At 34.6% G+C, this 16,602-nt stretch overlaps 1 protein-coding gene across 1 annotated transcript; it reads left to right on the forward strand.

Moving 5' to 3' along the window:
- The first annotated feature begins 3,967 nt into the window (after nucleotides 1-3,967).
- On the forward strand, nucleotides 3,968-7,973 carry LOC129003876 (trichohyalin-like). The gene is made up of 4 exons (XM_054432205.1): nucleotides 3,968-4,022; nucleotides 4,681-4,973; nucleotides 5,905-6,366; nucleotides 7,149-7,973. The coding sequence occupies exons 1-4, from the start codon at nucleotides 3,993-3,995 to the stop codon at nucleotides 7,951-7,953; spliced, it is 1,590 nt and encodes a 529-aa protein (XP_054288180.1). The 5' UTR covers nucleotides 3,968-3,992; the 3' UTR covers nucleotides 7,954-7,973.
- The last annotated feature ends 8,629 nt before the right edge of the window (nucleotides 7,974-16,602 follow it).

Consider the following 16,602-nt stretch of genomic DNA (forward strand, 5'->3'; position numbering starts at 1 on the left):
ATTTTTTATATATTCAGTAATAGCATAATAACCTCTACCTATATTTTATATCAGAAAGCAATTGGCCAATTGTTTCTTTATTTTCGTTCAAAGAAGAAAATTATTATGTTTCACTTAGGCTAAACGTTAATACAGAAAATAAATAGGTGGTTTGGACATGGCAAAAACAAGGGATCTAATGAGGTGAAAAATAAGAAATCCTCGGAGGCGGCTTAAATTTCACCCAATAATATTAGTTTACTTTGATCGCCTAAAGACAGTTGACAAGAGTAAAAAATTAAAAAAACTTCTACGAATTACTATTTGAGTTCCTCATACTACCTACTACCGGTACTTTACCTACGACTGTTTTTAATTTCTAATAATCACTACTCAACACTTCTGAGAGAGGTAGGCCTAATGTTTTTGTTTATAACCTCTCATTGCCACTGAAAGTTATGCAATGATTCACTCATTGTACCAATCACTAATTGCACCATCTGTGACAATTAAATTTGTAAACAGCTGATTAATTGAAGTTCGAAGCATTACAATTTTACTTCAATCATTGAACCACATTGGTCCGTTCACGTGTTTTTTAGTAAAAAACAATGCTGTTATGTAAGTAAACAAGTGAATCTTTTCGATTCTAGAACTAAACTGAATAAGAGTTCTTGGATTCTAGTGGTGATCTTGAACAATTTCAAACTGCTGCTTAAGGGTAATTTATAATCCAAAAATAGTTTTTCAAAGGGATTATGTTGTAAATATCTAGTATACTGTGAGATTAGAACTGTTGATTGTTGTTTGAATGTATTTCCAAGGGAGTCCATGGATGCCAATGGCCGTATTGGATTTGCCCGCCGCGCCGTAAGAGCAATGTTAATTTTGTTATTTTCAAATAGCCGCTGAAGAATTGTTCACCACCTCAAAATATATTTTTTTCAAATACCAAAGTGATTATATAATATATCTAGTGTACCGTAAAATTATAAATTTGCTTTAAAGTTTTTTAATTGTTTTATGAGTTATAACGTCCAGGCTCCAAGGACTCTTAAAGAACGGTCGTTGGTAAAATAATTAAAGACATTCGACATTTTATTGTAAAACCCCTAGCCAACGTAGTCAACAGTTCGTTTTAAGCAGGAACGTTCCCAGCCCTATTAAAGATCTCCGTTGTGAAACCACTGTATAAAAAACAAACCAACCACTTGCTAACTACTACAGACCTATCACTCAAGTTTCATCCATTTCAAAAATATTTGTAAAACGAGTAGGCCTAATAACAAGATTAATTCAATATTTAGAAACAAAAATACTATGTTAAGAATCAATTTGGATTTGTAAAAGGGAAACAAACCATCAACGCAATGTTAACCCTTATAACAAAAGTAGTACGCACGGGCTCTTAAGACTCAGGAGAGGATGCTTTAGAGCCTTTCTTTGACCTGAGCAGTGAGCAAGGACTTTGATACTGTAAATCAAACGATTAGATCATCAATAAAGTTGAATCTATTACAGCGAGGGGGTTGGGGTGGCACAGGAGTGGTTCTCCTCATACCTTCAAAAAAGGAGCAATTTGTTGTGGTCAGAAGAGTTGAGAGTTGACGGCTCTCGACTCCCGACCCTTTGCCCCTCTCGAGACATCGTCACTTGTGGTGTACCCCAGGGATCTGTCCTCGGACCTGTACTTTTTTATTTATATCAATGAATTCAAGTGTTGGGGCTGGAAATATCTGTCTTATTGCGGATGATACATATTTAGCCCTGTCTGGCTTATATGCCGAGGAATTGTAATTAAAATCGTTTCTTGAAGCAAACAACATTAAACAGTAAATTTGACTTCAATTTATTAAATCTCAATCCCAATAAAACTGAATTGCTTTGTCTAAAAAAAATAGTCAAACCCTGTTATTTAAAAAAAAAATAACGTCGAAAATCACTACCTAGTGTTTAAATGCTACTACACCGTGTCCGGGAGTTTATTGCTAACGGGTAGTCATGGGCATATGGTGTGCTTTGTTTGTAAAATGTTAAATATTATTTAGTTTAAAAGATATTTTATAGCCTAATAAGACATTGCATTTTAAAAACAAATTGTATTTTTAAATATATTTCTGACTTAGCCGATGCATTTATTTAAATCTGGCCAAATAAATGACTTATGACTTATTCTTGGATCCAACTCTACTTGGTAAGTGAAACTTTGACCAGTCCACTTTATCACTAAAAATTGTGTTGATCTGAAACAAATCTTTAATTTAGGCTATTTTACACTTTAAAACTAGCTGTTAGCCCGATCTAGGGATGGCGATCTTATTAAATCTTTAACTTCATTAAAACATCAAATTGAGATTGTTTGCATATAAAGTTTACAGTATCCAAAATAAGTTAGGGCCCCATACTTACCGCGTGGAGAAAAACAGGGTCAGAGTACAATCTTTCCTTAGTTTAGCACGACCCTGTGCCTTACTCATAGGCCTACAGTAGTATTGACAAAGGTGACTTTTACGGGAAATCGCTTCTTAATTAGTTAAAGGATTCCATAATATGAAATTTCGTAGTATTGACCGGAGTCAGTCAATTTCACTGAGATAGTGTAAGTTGTCCAAGTGAGCTATACAACAAATCTTGCACCATTATTTAGGCCCTGGTTAGCGATTAGGGTTCCAATCAACACTAAAATAGTGTTCATTCTAGCATGAGTTTATTAGGTGACAAATCTCAACGGCCTAAAGAGTAAAAATTACCAGGTACGATAACGTAGCATATTCCATATTTCATATCCAATATAAGCCAAATATATCACGGATTCAAACACTGCTCCCACTCAATGGTCTAGCTAACCCTCCATGTAAAGTACAAACAGGGAAATTAATTGTTCACTATTTGACACATTGTACGAGTTTCAACCTCACTTATGACTGATCCAGGAACCATCCCAATAGAATTTCTTGCAGTTCATCTAACCACAATGGGTATGTGAAAGCAAACATCATAACTTGTACCTGTAAGGCTGTAATACTGTAAAGGAATCCTCTCTTTTCTTAAATTAATAAAAACATTACGCAACAGATCAGTGACAGAGTCTTGCAAAGTGATAGCATAGATAAAACATACTCCCTTATCTCATCCTTTATGGAGCAGCTGAAGCCTATTTTATTGTTAGTTCTGTCCGATGCAATGTAGGTAGAGGTCGTGTTTAGTTTACAATTTGTTTCTTTGTTATGTCAGTAATTTGAAACACGTAAGTAAACAACACGATCTAATCATAAAAAATAACTCGTTCCCTAGTTATAACCAAACAGCAAAGCACAAATCATGAATTAACCCTATAATAATAAAAACAAAATTTCGTCGACACTAGCGATCAGTGTCGCCGGGCACGAGCTATACACGAAAAATGAACTTCAAAATTTACAATGGGATAAGAAGTCTACTTGTGTTGGTTAGTCTCACGATTAATAGAAAAATACATTAGTCCATGGTATAGTTCGGTAATTTATTTATACATAAATATAAGACAATTAAAAACATATCCAAAACTTTATACACGCAGTCATCTGAACAAACTTTTATTTGCTCAAATTTTTCTGTTTTTGTTTTCCACAGAAAAACATTTCCCACTGTGGCTAGATGGAAATACATTTAAAAGTTACTAAATTGAGCATCTGATTTAAATGTTGCCAACATGTGGTAGGTATCTTTTTTGTTGACTCAAACAATCTCCATTAACATTTCTACACAACACACTAATAACACCACGAAATTACATTCATGTTCAAGTATTTTTCACACATACAAGGGATTGTTTGGTATGGGTAGTGAATCAAAATCCTAACGGATAGTTTTCTATAGTTCAGTCCTTCGGGTAAATTTAGACCAAATCATCACAAGCAGAAAGTTATGTAATAGTAGTCGACCTTTGAATTTCTCCAGCTCCAGGAAGGAAAATAATCAGGACAAGGGAAGCACCAAGCCCTGGAACTCAGACATAAGAGAATTTTGGAAATATGGCTATAAGTAAAGAGGAAACGAAAAAGGTAAACCATATTATATCCTACAATGTTGAGATAATAACTGTTAACTTTTGAGCTTATAACAATTAATACTTTAAAACTTATTTGGTTAAGTCAAAGGTACTTATTCAGGATCCTTAAATTTTTACCAATTCAAATACTTTACAAAAAATAAAAATTTCACATAGGCCTACATTTTTTTAAAGAGTGAGTTGTTCACTAAGGTTTGGTTTATCCTTATATGGTTTGGTTTATCGGTATTCATATGGATTTATTAAGATTCATTCAGTGGCGTAGCATACTTAAATACTTTTCATTGAAATGACGACCAATACAAAGTAGGTATTTTATGGTCTATTAGCACCTGAGCTGAATGCTATTCGGCCACCCAGGGGATTTGGGAGGACCTCCCTAGAAATTTTGAAAGGCTAAATTTGTAGTTTTGTTTTAGTTAGGCTAATTTTTAATTAATGCTAGTTTTAGAGTTTCTATCTTTTTATTTGTGTTTTTTCCGTCATTGGGTATCTTAAGTCTCGTGCCCGAGTAGGTCCACTAAACTCCTTTTGACACCACTGGATTCATAACTTGTCAAATATAAAAGTCCCCCAAACATTAAAATTTAAAGCAATCCAACAAATATATTACCAATACTTGTAACTATTGATTCATTTGAAACCCGTAGGAAAACAATAGGAAAAATGAAGAAAACCAGCAAAACAAAAGGAAAAATGAAGTAAACCAGCAAAACAAAAATAAAAATGAAGGAAACCAGCAAAACAAAAGGAAAAATGAAGGAAACCAGCAAAACAAAAGAGATGAGAAAAAGGATCAGAAGAAAAATGACAAGCAAAAGAAAGGAGAAAAGAAAGCAAATAAGGAGTATAAACCAGGGATGCCATCTTGGATGTATGACCCTTGCCCCCACAGAGTATGGACACCAAAACCTGGGGAGAGAGACAAATCTGAACCTAGAGGGTGGGTAAAAAACACAATTACAATAAAATGTAATCGTTTACCCCCACATGGGTTTTTTATAGTATTGTTGAATGCTGTTCTAGTTTTTATGGTTTGAAGTTAAGTACATGGTTCTAAAATCCTAGTATTGAAAAAACCAGTCTACAGTAAAACTGATCTTCAGCCACCAACTTAAGAGGACATACGTTGATCATTCTTTTCATTTGAGGGTAAAAAATAATAATTATTATATTGTGGTGCTTAGGTACCTACATTACTACTAGATTAGATAAAGTGGTAGTAAATAGAAAAATATATATTATTTGGCATGACACTTCCTTATCAGTCGATGCTACAACATTTTTTAACCTTCAATTATTTCTAAAGGTGTATTTTATAAAAACTGTTATGTAGCCTACAGTAAAAGTTAAAATATCTCAGTTGGACAACTTCAGCATTGTAGAGTCTGATAAAAAATAATGAAGTGATGGGTCCTCAAAAACTGTAAGTTACACATAATTCTGATTCCTAGGAATTTTGTATTTGGCTTCAATGTTTTTGATCCGACTTGTAAAAGGGAGATTGTCTTGCTTGGTAAGGAATCAATCTTTTGCTTATCAACATTCTTGATCATACAAAAAATTACATAAACCATTAATGAATGAAAGTCACAAATTATATTTTATAATTTGTCATATAATTCTAATTTGAATACTGAGCCCAAATAATTAAAAATATTGATTGTGGACTTTGTTTAAAACGAATACAATGAATAAGAAATTAGCGATCCCTGTAAATATAGTTTATTTTTAATTGCGAAAAAGCTTTGAACAAAATGTTGAAATACTGCCAAACACAGCATGTTAATACCATAAGCGCTGTTTTAAATAAATTTACTTACAACAAAGTGATGGCACAAATTTGAGAGATTAACTGTTCCCATCTTTTTCAGTGCTGGAAGCCCATGGAATGAACCTGGAAGAAAACTTGAAGATGTTAAAAAAGAGGAAGAAGAGAAGAGTAAAAAGAAGGAAGAGAAGGCAGCACAAAAAAGGCAAAAAGCTAGAGAGGAAAATCAGAAAAAGAAAGAAGATGAGGAGAAGGCAAAGAAAGAAGAAGAAAAAAAGAAAAAGGAAAAAGAAAAACAAAAGGAAGAGAAGAAAAAAGAAAAAGAGAAGAAAAAGAAGAAGGAACAAGATGAAAAAAGGAAAAAACAAAAGGAAGAACGGGAGGAAAAGAAAAAGGAAGAGGATAAAAATAAGGAAGATAAACAAAATAAAAAAGATCAGGATAAAAGTAAAGAAAAAGGAAAAAAGGAAAAAGGGCCTCTCATTGCATCATACATGTACGAACCTTGCCCTCACAAAGTTTATAACCCTGGCCCTGGAGAAAAGGATTTGGCTGAACCAAGAGGGTAAGTTATCGTTCATGTCTGCTTTTTTAGCTGATTACTGCATAACTAAATTAGTTATGTTTTGTTTTGTGTTTACTTTAATACCTATTTAAATAAGACCTAAAAGAGATATTTTTTACGCATGAGCTGCAGGTGAGTGGGAGGAGTCCTGAGTGCAGCAAAAGCACTTAACGTTCGTGTGTCACATTATATTTTTCGTACACTTACTATAAAGCATATGATGATTAGTCTATTAAACAACACCTTTTAGATTAGGTAAAATCCAAGCGTTGAACGAAAATAGAATATTAACAGGAAATAAGTCGTCAATACTCAAAGGCTGTGAAAAGCTGCACCAGCTGATCGTAGTCGTGGTATCTTTAGGTGTTGCCAACTTATTTTCAAGTGTACCTACGCGTATTACGTAGGCCTACCTTGTAAAAGCGCACTGTTTTGTGTTGTTTTGTTAGAATTCTAGAGTTCGGCAAAGCAAAATGAGTGTGGCAAAAGTAAGAAAATGCAGGAAATTAAATTAGCTACTCTGCGTGCTACAATCAGTGCAAAGAAGCCTGCTTTGTCAGGTAACTGTAGGAAACAATGTACACACGGTAAATAAAACTCAACCTATACATTCAATCCAATCACAACCTTGTTAATCATACACCAACAACAACACACACAATATCACAATATTCTTGAAGTTTTAAGATATTTTACAAACCCATGTTATTATTTAGAAAATAAATGTTTTATGAAACTTTGTGGATAGGATATGATTTTTTGCTAAACTATATACATTTTAGGGTTGGTAGTCCTTGGTATGTACCGGTAAAGAAAAAGGAAGACCTTGAGAAGGAAGAAGCAGAGAGACAAGAAGAAGACAATAAAAAGAGGAAAGAAAGAAGTAAGCATCATCAAAAGGAACAGAGAGAAAAAGAACGCAAAGAAGAAGAGCAGAGGCAAAAAGAAGAAGCAAAGCAGAGGAGAAGGGAACAATTAATGGAAGAAAAGAGGGAACAAAAGAGAATAGAACGAGAAGAAAGGAGAAAAGAAATGGAAAGGGAAGAGGTGGAAAAATACATGGGTGAGGGTGTTAGCCCAGGCAAAACGGATTTCACCCCTGAGTTGATGCTCATGTTTGATTTCATCAGCGGAATTGATGAAGAGCAAAGGAAGAAACGAGGCGAAGCTTTGCAAATGAGAAAGGAAGAAATAGAGAACGAAATGGAATCCCACCTAGCTAAAGAGGCTTTTACCAAGGACTTCAGGGAACTGGTAAGCACATATGTGGAGGCAGAATGGGGAAGGGAGGACAAGAAACTGAGAGAGTTAAAACGAGCGGAGAGGAAAAGGCGCAAAGAGATTTTCAACAATATGGACCCCTTGGCTAAAGATATGATAGCAGAAGGGACAAGGTTCAACTGCCTGTATAAAGGAGCTATGGGTATCCCGGAGAGTAAGAAGGATAAAAGGGGACATGGAGAACCCAGTGTAATGGAGGACATGGCAGTCAGTAGGATCATGGAACAAATGGATAAACTGATGATGCCTCAACCAACATTCAGATCGTTGCTGACTGCTAACCAAGCCAAACATTCCGTAATGTAAACTAAATACATTTGTTGTAAATCATCCTAAAGTTCATAACATTTTAAAATTAAAATATTTGTATATAAAACATTCTGGTGTTTGTATAAGATTTACAATATATTCTAATGAGATGGATCTATAGCTTTCAAGTTCAGGAAAATTTACTTTCACTAGTCATTTTGTTATTGGAAATAGTTTTTCTGGAACTTTTCATCCCAATTTATTTGGTAAGTTTAGTATTTCTGATAAAACACTTTTGAAAAAGGCTTTCAAAGATTTCATATCAGGCCTGTATTAAAAAAAAAAAATAATCTGAGTTACAGTTCATTAATTTTTCCCAAACTCGATGGTTAGGCGAAATTACATTGTTTTCACTAAATAATATTTGAAGAGTTCTTTTCTTTTTTCTAAATAAATACCCTCTCCTGTTACAGTACCTACCTTTATATAGATGGCCATTTTATTTCTGTATTATTGGTGTCTTTGTGTAGGACGGGATGTCACAAAGCAATGCTCAGAAAGAAAGAAAATTTTTAATTATTACAAATTGTTAATTTAAAAGTACGGTACCGGTACATACAAACTTTTTAACGAATGAATTGTGTAGTCCAATATATCAAAATATTTTACTTTAAACGTCTTTAAAATTCTGATAAAAATGAAATAGGAATTTTCAAATTTAACTTGTTCATACAGATTTAAGGGTATTATAAACTAGTAGTACGCTTATTCTGCGCGTAACGGGATGAGTGAACGTGAGCGTAACAATGGAAGAGTCCACCCGCACCTAGCCTACTTACCGGTGTCATTGGTGAACAGAACACAATGTAATTTGTATGGGCAAATCAACCAAATCTCAGTCGACAACAATCCTAACTTCTCGTCCATTAATTAACCAAAGTCATTGGTTGCAGATTCATTAATCTAACTGCCACCAACGGTTCCCACACACCGCACTACTCGCCTTGACTGCTTCCTTCGTCGTGGACCTTTTTCCCTCCCTTTCCATAGCATTTTAGTATCGCAGATACATTAATCTAACTGTCACAAAGGGTTCCTACACTCTGGAGTGCTTGTCTTATATATATACCTAATATATATATACCATATACGTTATTAACCTTAACGTAGAATAACCTAAATCAAAAATCAAATCAAATTAATCTTTATTTTAACAGGAAATAATGCAGAATTGCAATAAAATATAATATACAAAAATTATCACATACACTGTATTTTCTGCCTGTGCGTGATAAGAGTTCTACACTGATGGCTGCTTAATGGTTATCTTGATTGGTTATCTTGGTTGGGCAAGTAGGAATGTTGTGAGTAAAATTATGTTTTTCTCTTCAAAATCAAAAGTACTATCTATTTCGCTAACACAAAATATTACTTTATAGATCACAGCACCAAATCTTATCTCTAAACAAAATACAAATCTTGCCTAAGGGTAAAGGTCGATAAATAAAGTAGTAAACAAAAGGAAGAAGTGAGGTTTAACCGCTGCAAGCATCACAACGGCAAGAGATGAGTGTCCAATTTAAGCAAGAAATATGGGATAAATATACAGCTAACAATGGGGAAGCAGCCCCTCCCTAACAAGGGTGGTTACTGTCCGACCCTTACCCAAGCACTACATTACGCTCTCTCACCTCATCTTTATATATCCAGGTTTCTTTTTGTATGTTGCAGTTTGTAGATTATATTATTTTACCATTGATTTTCTGAACAGCTTTGTGCTCTTACCTTATTGGTGATAATTAGGGGTTTTCTAAGGTACGCCAAAAACCTGGTCTTAGCACAGTCTAACGACATTTTGTCGAATAAAATTGGTTTATTAGTGATCCAGAACATCTAAATGTATTGTTAAATACCCTAACACCAGAATAAGGATTGGTAAGACGAATTATTACAGTTTCCCAGGATTCTTTCCTACAATGATATGTTGCGAGGAATTGGTGATTCTTCGACATTAATTTCCTGTTCTAAAGAAAACTATTAGGCTTTGTGTCATGAGTCGCTACGAAACTACTATTTTTTGGCAAAAACCAAATCTTTAGTAGAAAAGAATAATCTTACTAATTTTGTGTTCATGCTAGTTATGCGAACCGAAGGCGAGTTATTCATATACTTGGGCTAATATAACAATTGGGAAAGAAAACTACGGTAATAGCTTATTCCTTATATGGAAAATTCGCTAAAACTGAAAAACTGGAAAAAATTATGACGGACGATGATAGTAAATAGAAAATAATGTGGTCAAGAAATCAATAAACCTGTAAGGCAAAAACTGCGCTAAGTACAATCAACAGCAAACGAACAAGTAAAAAGCATTAAGGATGGAACATTGCAACTTTGTTTGATTAAGTTTATAAAGAAAATCAGTGCAAAAAATTCTAATAGACTAAAAAGCGTTAGCAAATTAATTAGTTTGAAACACACACCAAACAAAATAGCATAAACGATGAACTAATACAAATACAGTAAGCATTTCCCACGTATTTTAATTAATTGTTGTGAATTGGTTTGTTGAATATCCAGCATCAGTAGGTAAAGATGAGACACGTTATCTAACTGCCAATTACCGACACAAATCCACCACAGCCAAGCCCTAAACAAGACGTTTTGTTTGCAAATAATCTCCCGCCAAAGTCGGCGTTTCCCGCCATAATCCCGCCAATTAGACGTGATAACGTGGGTCACGTGATCGGCACGCGGCGTGGCGACGCTCGGCTAACTACGTCATAAACCGCTAACAAGCTGCAGACGATTAGGTTGTGATACACTGCATAAGTCTTTCCCTTTGAATGTTAACTGAGCCGTGGGGCAATGGTGAAGCGTAGTATGCCTGACCGAGCACTTCTTTCGGAGCGGTGCCTCAGCATCCTATTCTTATTTTAATAGTGCCTTTCTGAGCAATGCTTGATCATACACATTCTTTTTTAGTAGTGCCTATTATGCGCATTATGTTCGGAAGATTGATTTTCGGAACAATTTAGCCCGACACCCTACGAGGAGAGAAACGTCGTTCGGTTGGTAGAGCCCTTTCACACGAGGCCACTGTAGTTGCCCGCTAGGATACAGTGGCCAAGCAGTGTCTCCTCGCGCAACTAGACAGACAGACAGGGGTTTAGATAAGACTTGTTTCGACTTATTTATTGTATAAAACTAAAAATAACATAAAATATATAATTCTGAGCAATGTACAGACAAAACTTTTAGTATATTTATATAGAAAACTAGTTTTAAGAAGACTAGGCTATTTAATATCATAAAACCAACTTGTGCAGTTGAAACCGCTGCTGACAACATTCTTTTATTCCTTTAAAATATGAATACTCATAAGGTTAACATGGGAAACTCTATAGCCACTGGAGCGGAGCTTGATAGGATATTTGAGATTAGAATATGCCTATATGCTAATGAGAGATACCATCATGCCAAATTTGAACCCTGTTGGTTTAGTATTTTTCGCATTTACTTATCACATCCATCTATCCATCCATCCATCCAAACTTTCTCACTTATAATATTAGTAGGATATCAACACACTAGAAGAGCGTTACATACATAAAATGTCCTATTTTAGTCCGCTCATAAAATTTTGGGATTGTTGAATCGCCTATTTTTATTATGTGGTTTAAAATATCCATCTTATAATCAGTAAGACCTAGACTTCCCATCAATTTGGACCAGCTATAGCCAACTTTTTATTAAAAAAGAATGTAGTTGTGTAAGCCAGTCACAGAATGTGCTAGTGTTTAAAATTCTATTTTGTACCTTATTTTTGTTGCTGACCAGGTTGATGGGTCATACCAGTTGCTATAACTCATAAGTCATTCCCTAAGTTTGACTTGGTTAAAAACATTGTGTTAAAGTAAGACCCCGCTTGTACTCGTATGTCCAGCATTTAAACTCAAAACCCATAAATAAGTGCTAGTTATTATTTAGTGAGTGTTTGTAGCTGATAAATTAAGCTTTAAAAAATATTTACTATTTACATGCTCTAGAAGACTGACTACATACTGGGTAGTTTCTATTAATATTGGGCATTATTATTTTCACAGGTAATACCATGATACGCGTAATAATGCCTGTACAAATAAAGTGAAAAATGTTAAAGACTCAAATGAAATTCCGAAAGAATGGGATTTTCCTTTTAGCTGATATTTAAATCATAGTGACACCACAATGATTACAACAATCACATTATGTTCCCATCTAACTCTCAATAATTCCACAATCAAAACACCAATTGTGACAAAATTAACTCAACAGTAATAGATTATTCAGATGACAATCGAGTAGGACTCCCCGAGCACTAAACAATTACTAACGTAATCAACAACGTGTAAGGGTCAATTAATTGAGGAGAGTCAGCGATGCACAAACATTGCTCGGAGAATAGCCTTTCCCCTCCACCCTCACCCGCCCTGATACAGGGGTGACCACTATTGTATCACGATCAAGAGCGTATCAGATCTCCAAACCGTTTAACAGCGGTCCGCAGATTGTATCTAATGAACTCCCGCGATTTTGAAGACTACCTGTTCCCGCGCTGACGGGCGTTGCTGATGCGGATTTGGAGGGAAACTGTTAATGGCCAGATGCATAGAGTAATTGGCAAGTGTAGCGAATAGCGTATTTAGGATATTACAAAAATGAAGGGTAACCGGAACCTGTAATTATTTTAGGGATAAAAAATTGTCGGAGGGATAAAAATGTATGAGAGGAAGTTCTTCTCGAATTGGAGACTCGTATTTTTGTCCAGTTTGTAGGTTATTTTAAGTGCTGGATGTGTTGCTATTCTAAAGGTTAGCGTGTTGGACATCGGTTTGTGGGATATAATTCCGGTATATCCACAGACATTTGAGAGGTTTTGATCACTTTTCCTTTAAAGACTTTTGTGATTCATCTAAAAAAACTATACCACTGGCGTAGACTCTAGAACGAGTACCTATGTCTGTTTTGTGGTTGAGCTATGGCAAAAATGTTATAAATTCTCATTGTGATCGATCATGTCAGAATCGTTACGAAAAATAATTCAAAAACTCCTTTGAAAATGTAGTGCTTTCTAATCAAACAGTGTCTTTGACATTGGTTATTTCACGTTATTGTATTCAAATCCATAGTCAAAGGTATTCCTGGTATTGTTTAAGTTACTCCGTATTCTCAACGGTAACAAACGAATCGCCGAGAGCGAACACTTTGAGTAATTGGACAGGAAAGATTAACTGAAAATCACCGTCAAACGCCGTCGGCTGCTGACATAATGTAGGGACAAACGGACAGGATCTTATGAAAATTAATTCCACAGAAGTACAAGGGAGTATTAATTCATAACATCCGACAAGCGACACGGTTTAGGCGGTGAGAGTTGCTTTTGATTCGAATCATTGGGATTTAATTTAATGGAGGGTGAGTCAGGGGGTGCCATATGCTCTCTTCAAACAATGACAGAACGTAGCTCAATAACTTAGCACCCTTGTGCCCGCCGGCGAGCCCTTTAAACTTTAAAGCTACAGGTATTGTGACCGGTTTTCAGAAGGGTTGGCTTGTAAGAGTCTTATATGGCTATAGGCGGTGACAGCTTTGTCGCAATAGTTAAGCTTTAACATGTTTTAAAGCGTTTGTGATTTAAGTCGTTAAAATTTTTAAGCAGGGTTTTCATTTGTCTGTACATTATTGAAGTAATTAAGAGATTAATTGTGTTTGATTGCTATTATTTGATTTTTAAATAAAAATGTCTACATTAATTTATTTATTTTACGCATGTGTAATCTTTGATTTTTGTAACGTTTTTCCATCTTCAAACTATAATTAATTTGACAATCATATATTTGGTGTAAAGTTAAAGCTATTACTACTCAGTTATACTTATTGATTAATCCACGATTACACTTGGTACCCAAGATTAAGCACTGCAAGCTTGAAATTGGGGAATAATTGGGTAATATAATACGTAATATAACGTGATATTTAATTGTAATATCGATTAAATACAAATAGCAAAGAAAATGAATTCATTCCCAAATTGAATTTTTTTAAGCGCGTAGGCCAAAACCTTGTGTCATATTTTCTTGTAAACAGGTAGTTTTTTTTTTTTTTTTTTTTTTTTTTTTTTTAAGGGATGAATGTAATTATGGTTAAAGGGAGAAAACGCCATCCTCACGTATTTAAATTCATCTAATAATTTTCATGATAATGTTACTGAGCATAGATTAGTTGCACGATGGTTTTTTAAGTGCGAATATACTTATGTAAAGAATTCGATGCCTATGTAAAGAATTAGGAACTAGACAACGTAGTTCATATTCAAGCTGGTTCCATAGGCTTGCCATATCAATAAAATATAAGCTTGGAATCCAAAATATTCTAAAATAATACTTTAGGTTTATGCAGCTAAAGGAAGCCACAGCACAGAGTGTAACATTGATACATCTAGTGTTTTATAGAGTCTTCATTTAAGGCGTTGTGTCCCTAGCTAGAGCGTTGAAATTCTGCAAACATGTTCAAATCATAGGCCACCATATTTATGCTAAATCTGAATCACAATTCTTAAACTGATAACGTTAAACTTCAAATAGTGGTGATTTCTGCAAAATTCCACAAAAACCGTTGAAATTGTACCAAATAATTGCAAAATACATAAATTTTTTAATGGTATACACATTTCAACGTTATCTTATTCTGTTTAGTTTGGACCATGAATACCTGAGAAATTAATTTCTTTCATGCAATACCTACAGCTTTTCTTCGTTGAAACAATATTAAACTGTAGTTTTAACGTTTTAATACTGTTTAATTGTAGAAAACTGTAGGTAAGGTATAGCAAGAAAGAAATTAATTTCTCAATTATTCATTGTCCAAACTAAGCAGAACAAGATATCGTTGAAATCTGGTTAAAATATACTACATTCTATGTGTTTTATACATCTTGAATTTTTTCCAACTTACGGTCTTGGTGGAATTTTGAATCAAATATCACTTTGTGAACAACTTATATATTATTATACTAGCTGTACCCATGGGCTTTGCCCCGTTTTACTTCATAAGTGAGCTCGTTCGCATGGCTCAATCACGTCCTGGTTGAAGTTCGTTTGCTACGCTCACTCACCTTCAGATTGGAGCTCGTTCGCTACGCTAACTCGCCTCCAGGTTGAAGTTCGTTCGCTACGCTCACTCACCTTTTGGTTGCAAATTAGCTGTTGTCATAAATTAAAATAAATAATAGTGCTGCACCCTGTTGGTAATCCTTGTAACTTAAATGCTATTGAACATCATAGAAAAGAACCAACTTGTTTAATTGAAACAGCTGTTAAGATTCATTAATTCCATTTAAATATGAGTACTCATAAGGTTAACATGGGAAACTCCAGATCCACTGGGGCGGAGCCCGAGAGTCCGATCAGAATAAAAACAACTTAGTTTTCCTATTTAATGCCTAAAGAATCAGTGTACCAAATTTCAGCCTCCTAGGTAAATGGGAAGTGGGAGAATTAGTGATGAGTGAGTGAGTCAGTCAGTCAGTGAGGGCTTTGCCTTTTATATATATATAGATAACTACTCTCCATTGAATATTTTAGATTGTTAAAATTAAAACAGATTTGAATTTTGTTTTAACATACCATACAAACACTCGATAGCAAAGCACTAGTAGGTAAAGACCTGGGCTAGAGTTATTCATTTAAATTATTTGCTAAGTAAGGGATTGACAACAGTAGCATATTATTTCGCTTCTTTATAAAAATCCAAAGTCACATATATAATTAAAATGCCCAGTATGGGAACGGTTTCGCTTTAAACATTTACCTTGTATTATATTTTATTGTGTTTGTCCCATCGGACAACTGAATTTAAATCGATCTACTTTTATATTATATTTCATATTGTATGCTTTACCAATTGCTGTTATAAACGAAAAATACACTAAGAAATATGTCGTTTTAATTCATCGTAATTTCATATTTAGTCAGATAACTCTTAGGGTGATACAAAATTATTGATACACTTTTGAAACTCAAATTTAGACAAAATTAGCCTCTACAGACATTTAAAAAAATTTAATTCGATTTTAAATTAATAACAAAATTTTAAATCAATCAAACTCTAAAACATAGTACACTTTTTGCTATTTCGAAGTCAAGTTTCTCGCAGCTTACAATAATGGTGAATAACAATAACCGAGCGGTAAATTATGTAACTAATTGACCCCTAGTGGTATTACTTCAGTGACGTAGCAAGGGGGGGGGGTCCTGGGGGTCCGGACCCCCCCCTTCTGGTCTTAAATATATTATTTTTTGTTAAATTAAATGTAGAATTATATAATCGTACTGTATTGACCTTGGGGTTGATTATTTTCAATGCCAAGAGAGCTAAAAAAATACCGTTTTAGGGTCTATATTTTAAAAAAATTTCCCGGATCCCCCCCCTTTACCCGGACTCCCCGGTCGGTCGACCCCCCCTATTTTGAAATCCTGGCTACGTTACTGATTACTTATAACTTTTGACAATTCAACATATGAACTTTCTCACCACACTATGATTTATTAGCTGTTTTACATACGTTATTGGTGGCTGAAAGTTACGTTTTGCTGGCCATGCCAGCTGTCATCGTCATTTTGGAGACCGAGCATATTTTTAAATCCCTAGGGCCGCAAAATCAAC

Source organism: Macrosteles quadrilineatus, unplaced genomic scaffold (genome assembly GCF_028750875.1).
Source record: "Macrosteles quadrilineatus isolate MER2022 unplaced genomic scaffold, UCM_ALF_1.0 Scaffold_9__3_contigs__length_116548681, whole genome shotgun sequence".
In the NCBI taxonomy this organism is placed as follows: domain Eukaryota; kingdom Metazoa; phylum Arthropoda; class Insecta; order Hemiptera; family Cicadellidae; genus Macrosteles; species Macrosteles quadrilineatus.

Bases quoted from the DNA above. Each gene is read 5' to 3' on its own strand.
- LOC129003876 (XM_054432205.1), top strand. From the start codon at position 3,993: ATGGCTATAAGTAAAGAGGAAACGAAAAAG. The intron at 4,023-4,680 runs GTAAACCATATT...TGAAACCCGTAG, and splicing joins GTAAAGAGGAAACGAAAAAG to GAAAACAATAGGAAAAATGA. The intron at 6,367-7,148 runs GTAAGTTATCGT...TATACATTTTAG, and splicing joins GATTTGGCTGAACCAAGAGG to GGTTGGTAGTCCTTGGTATG.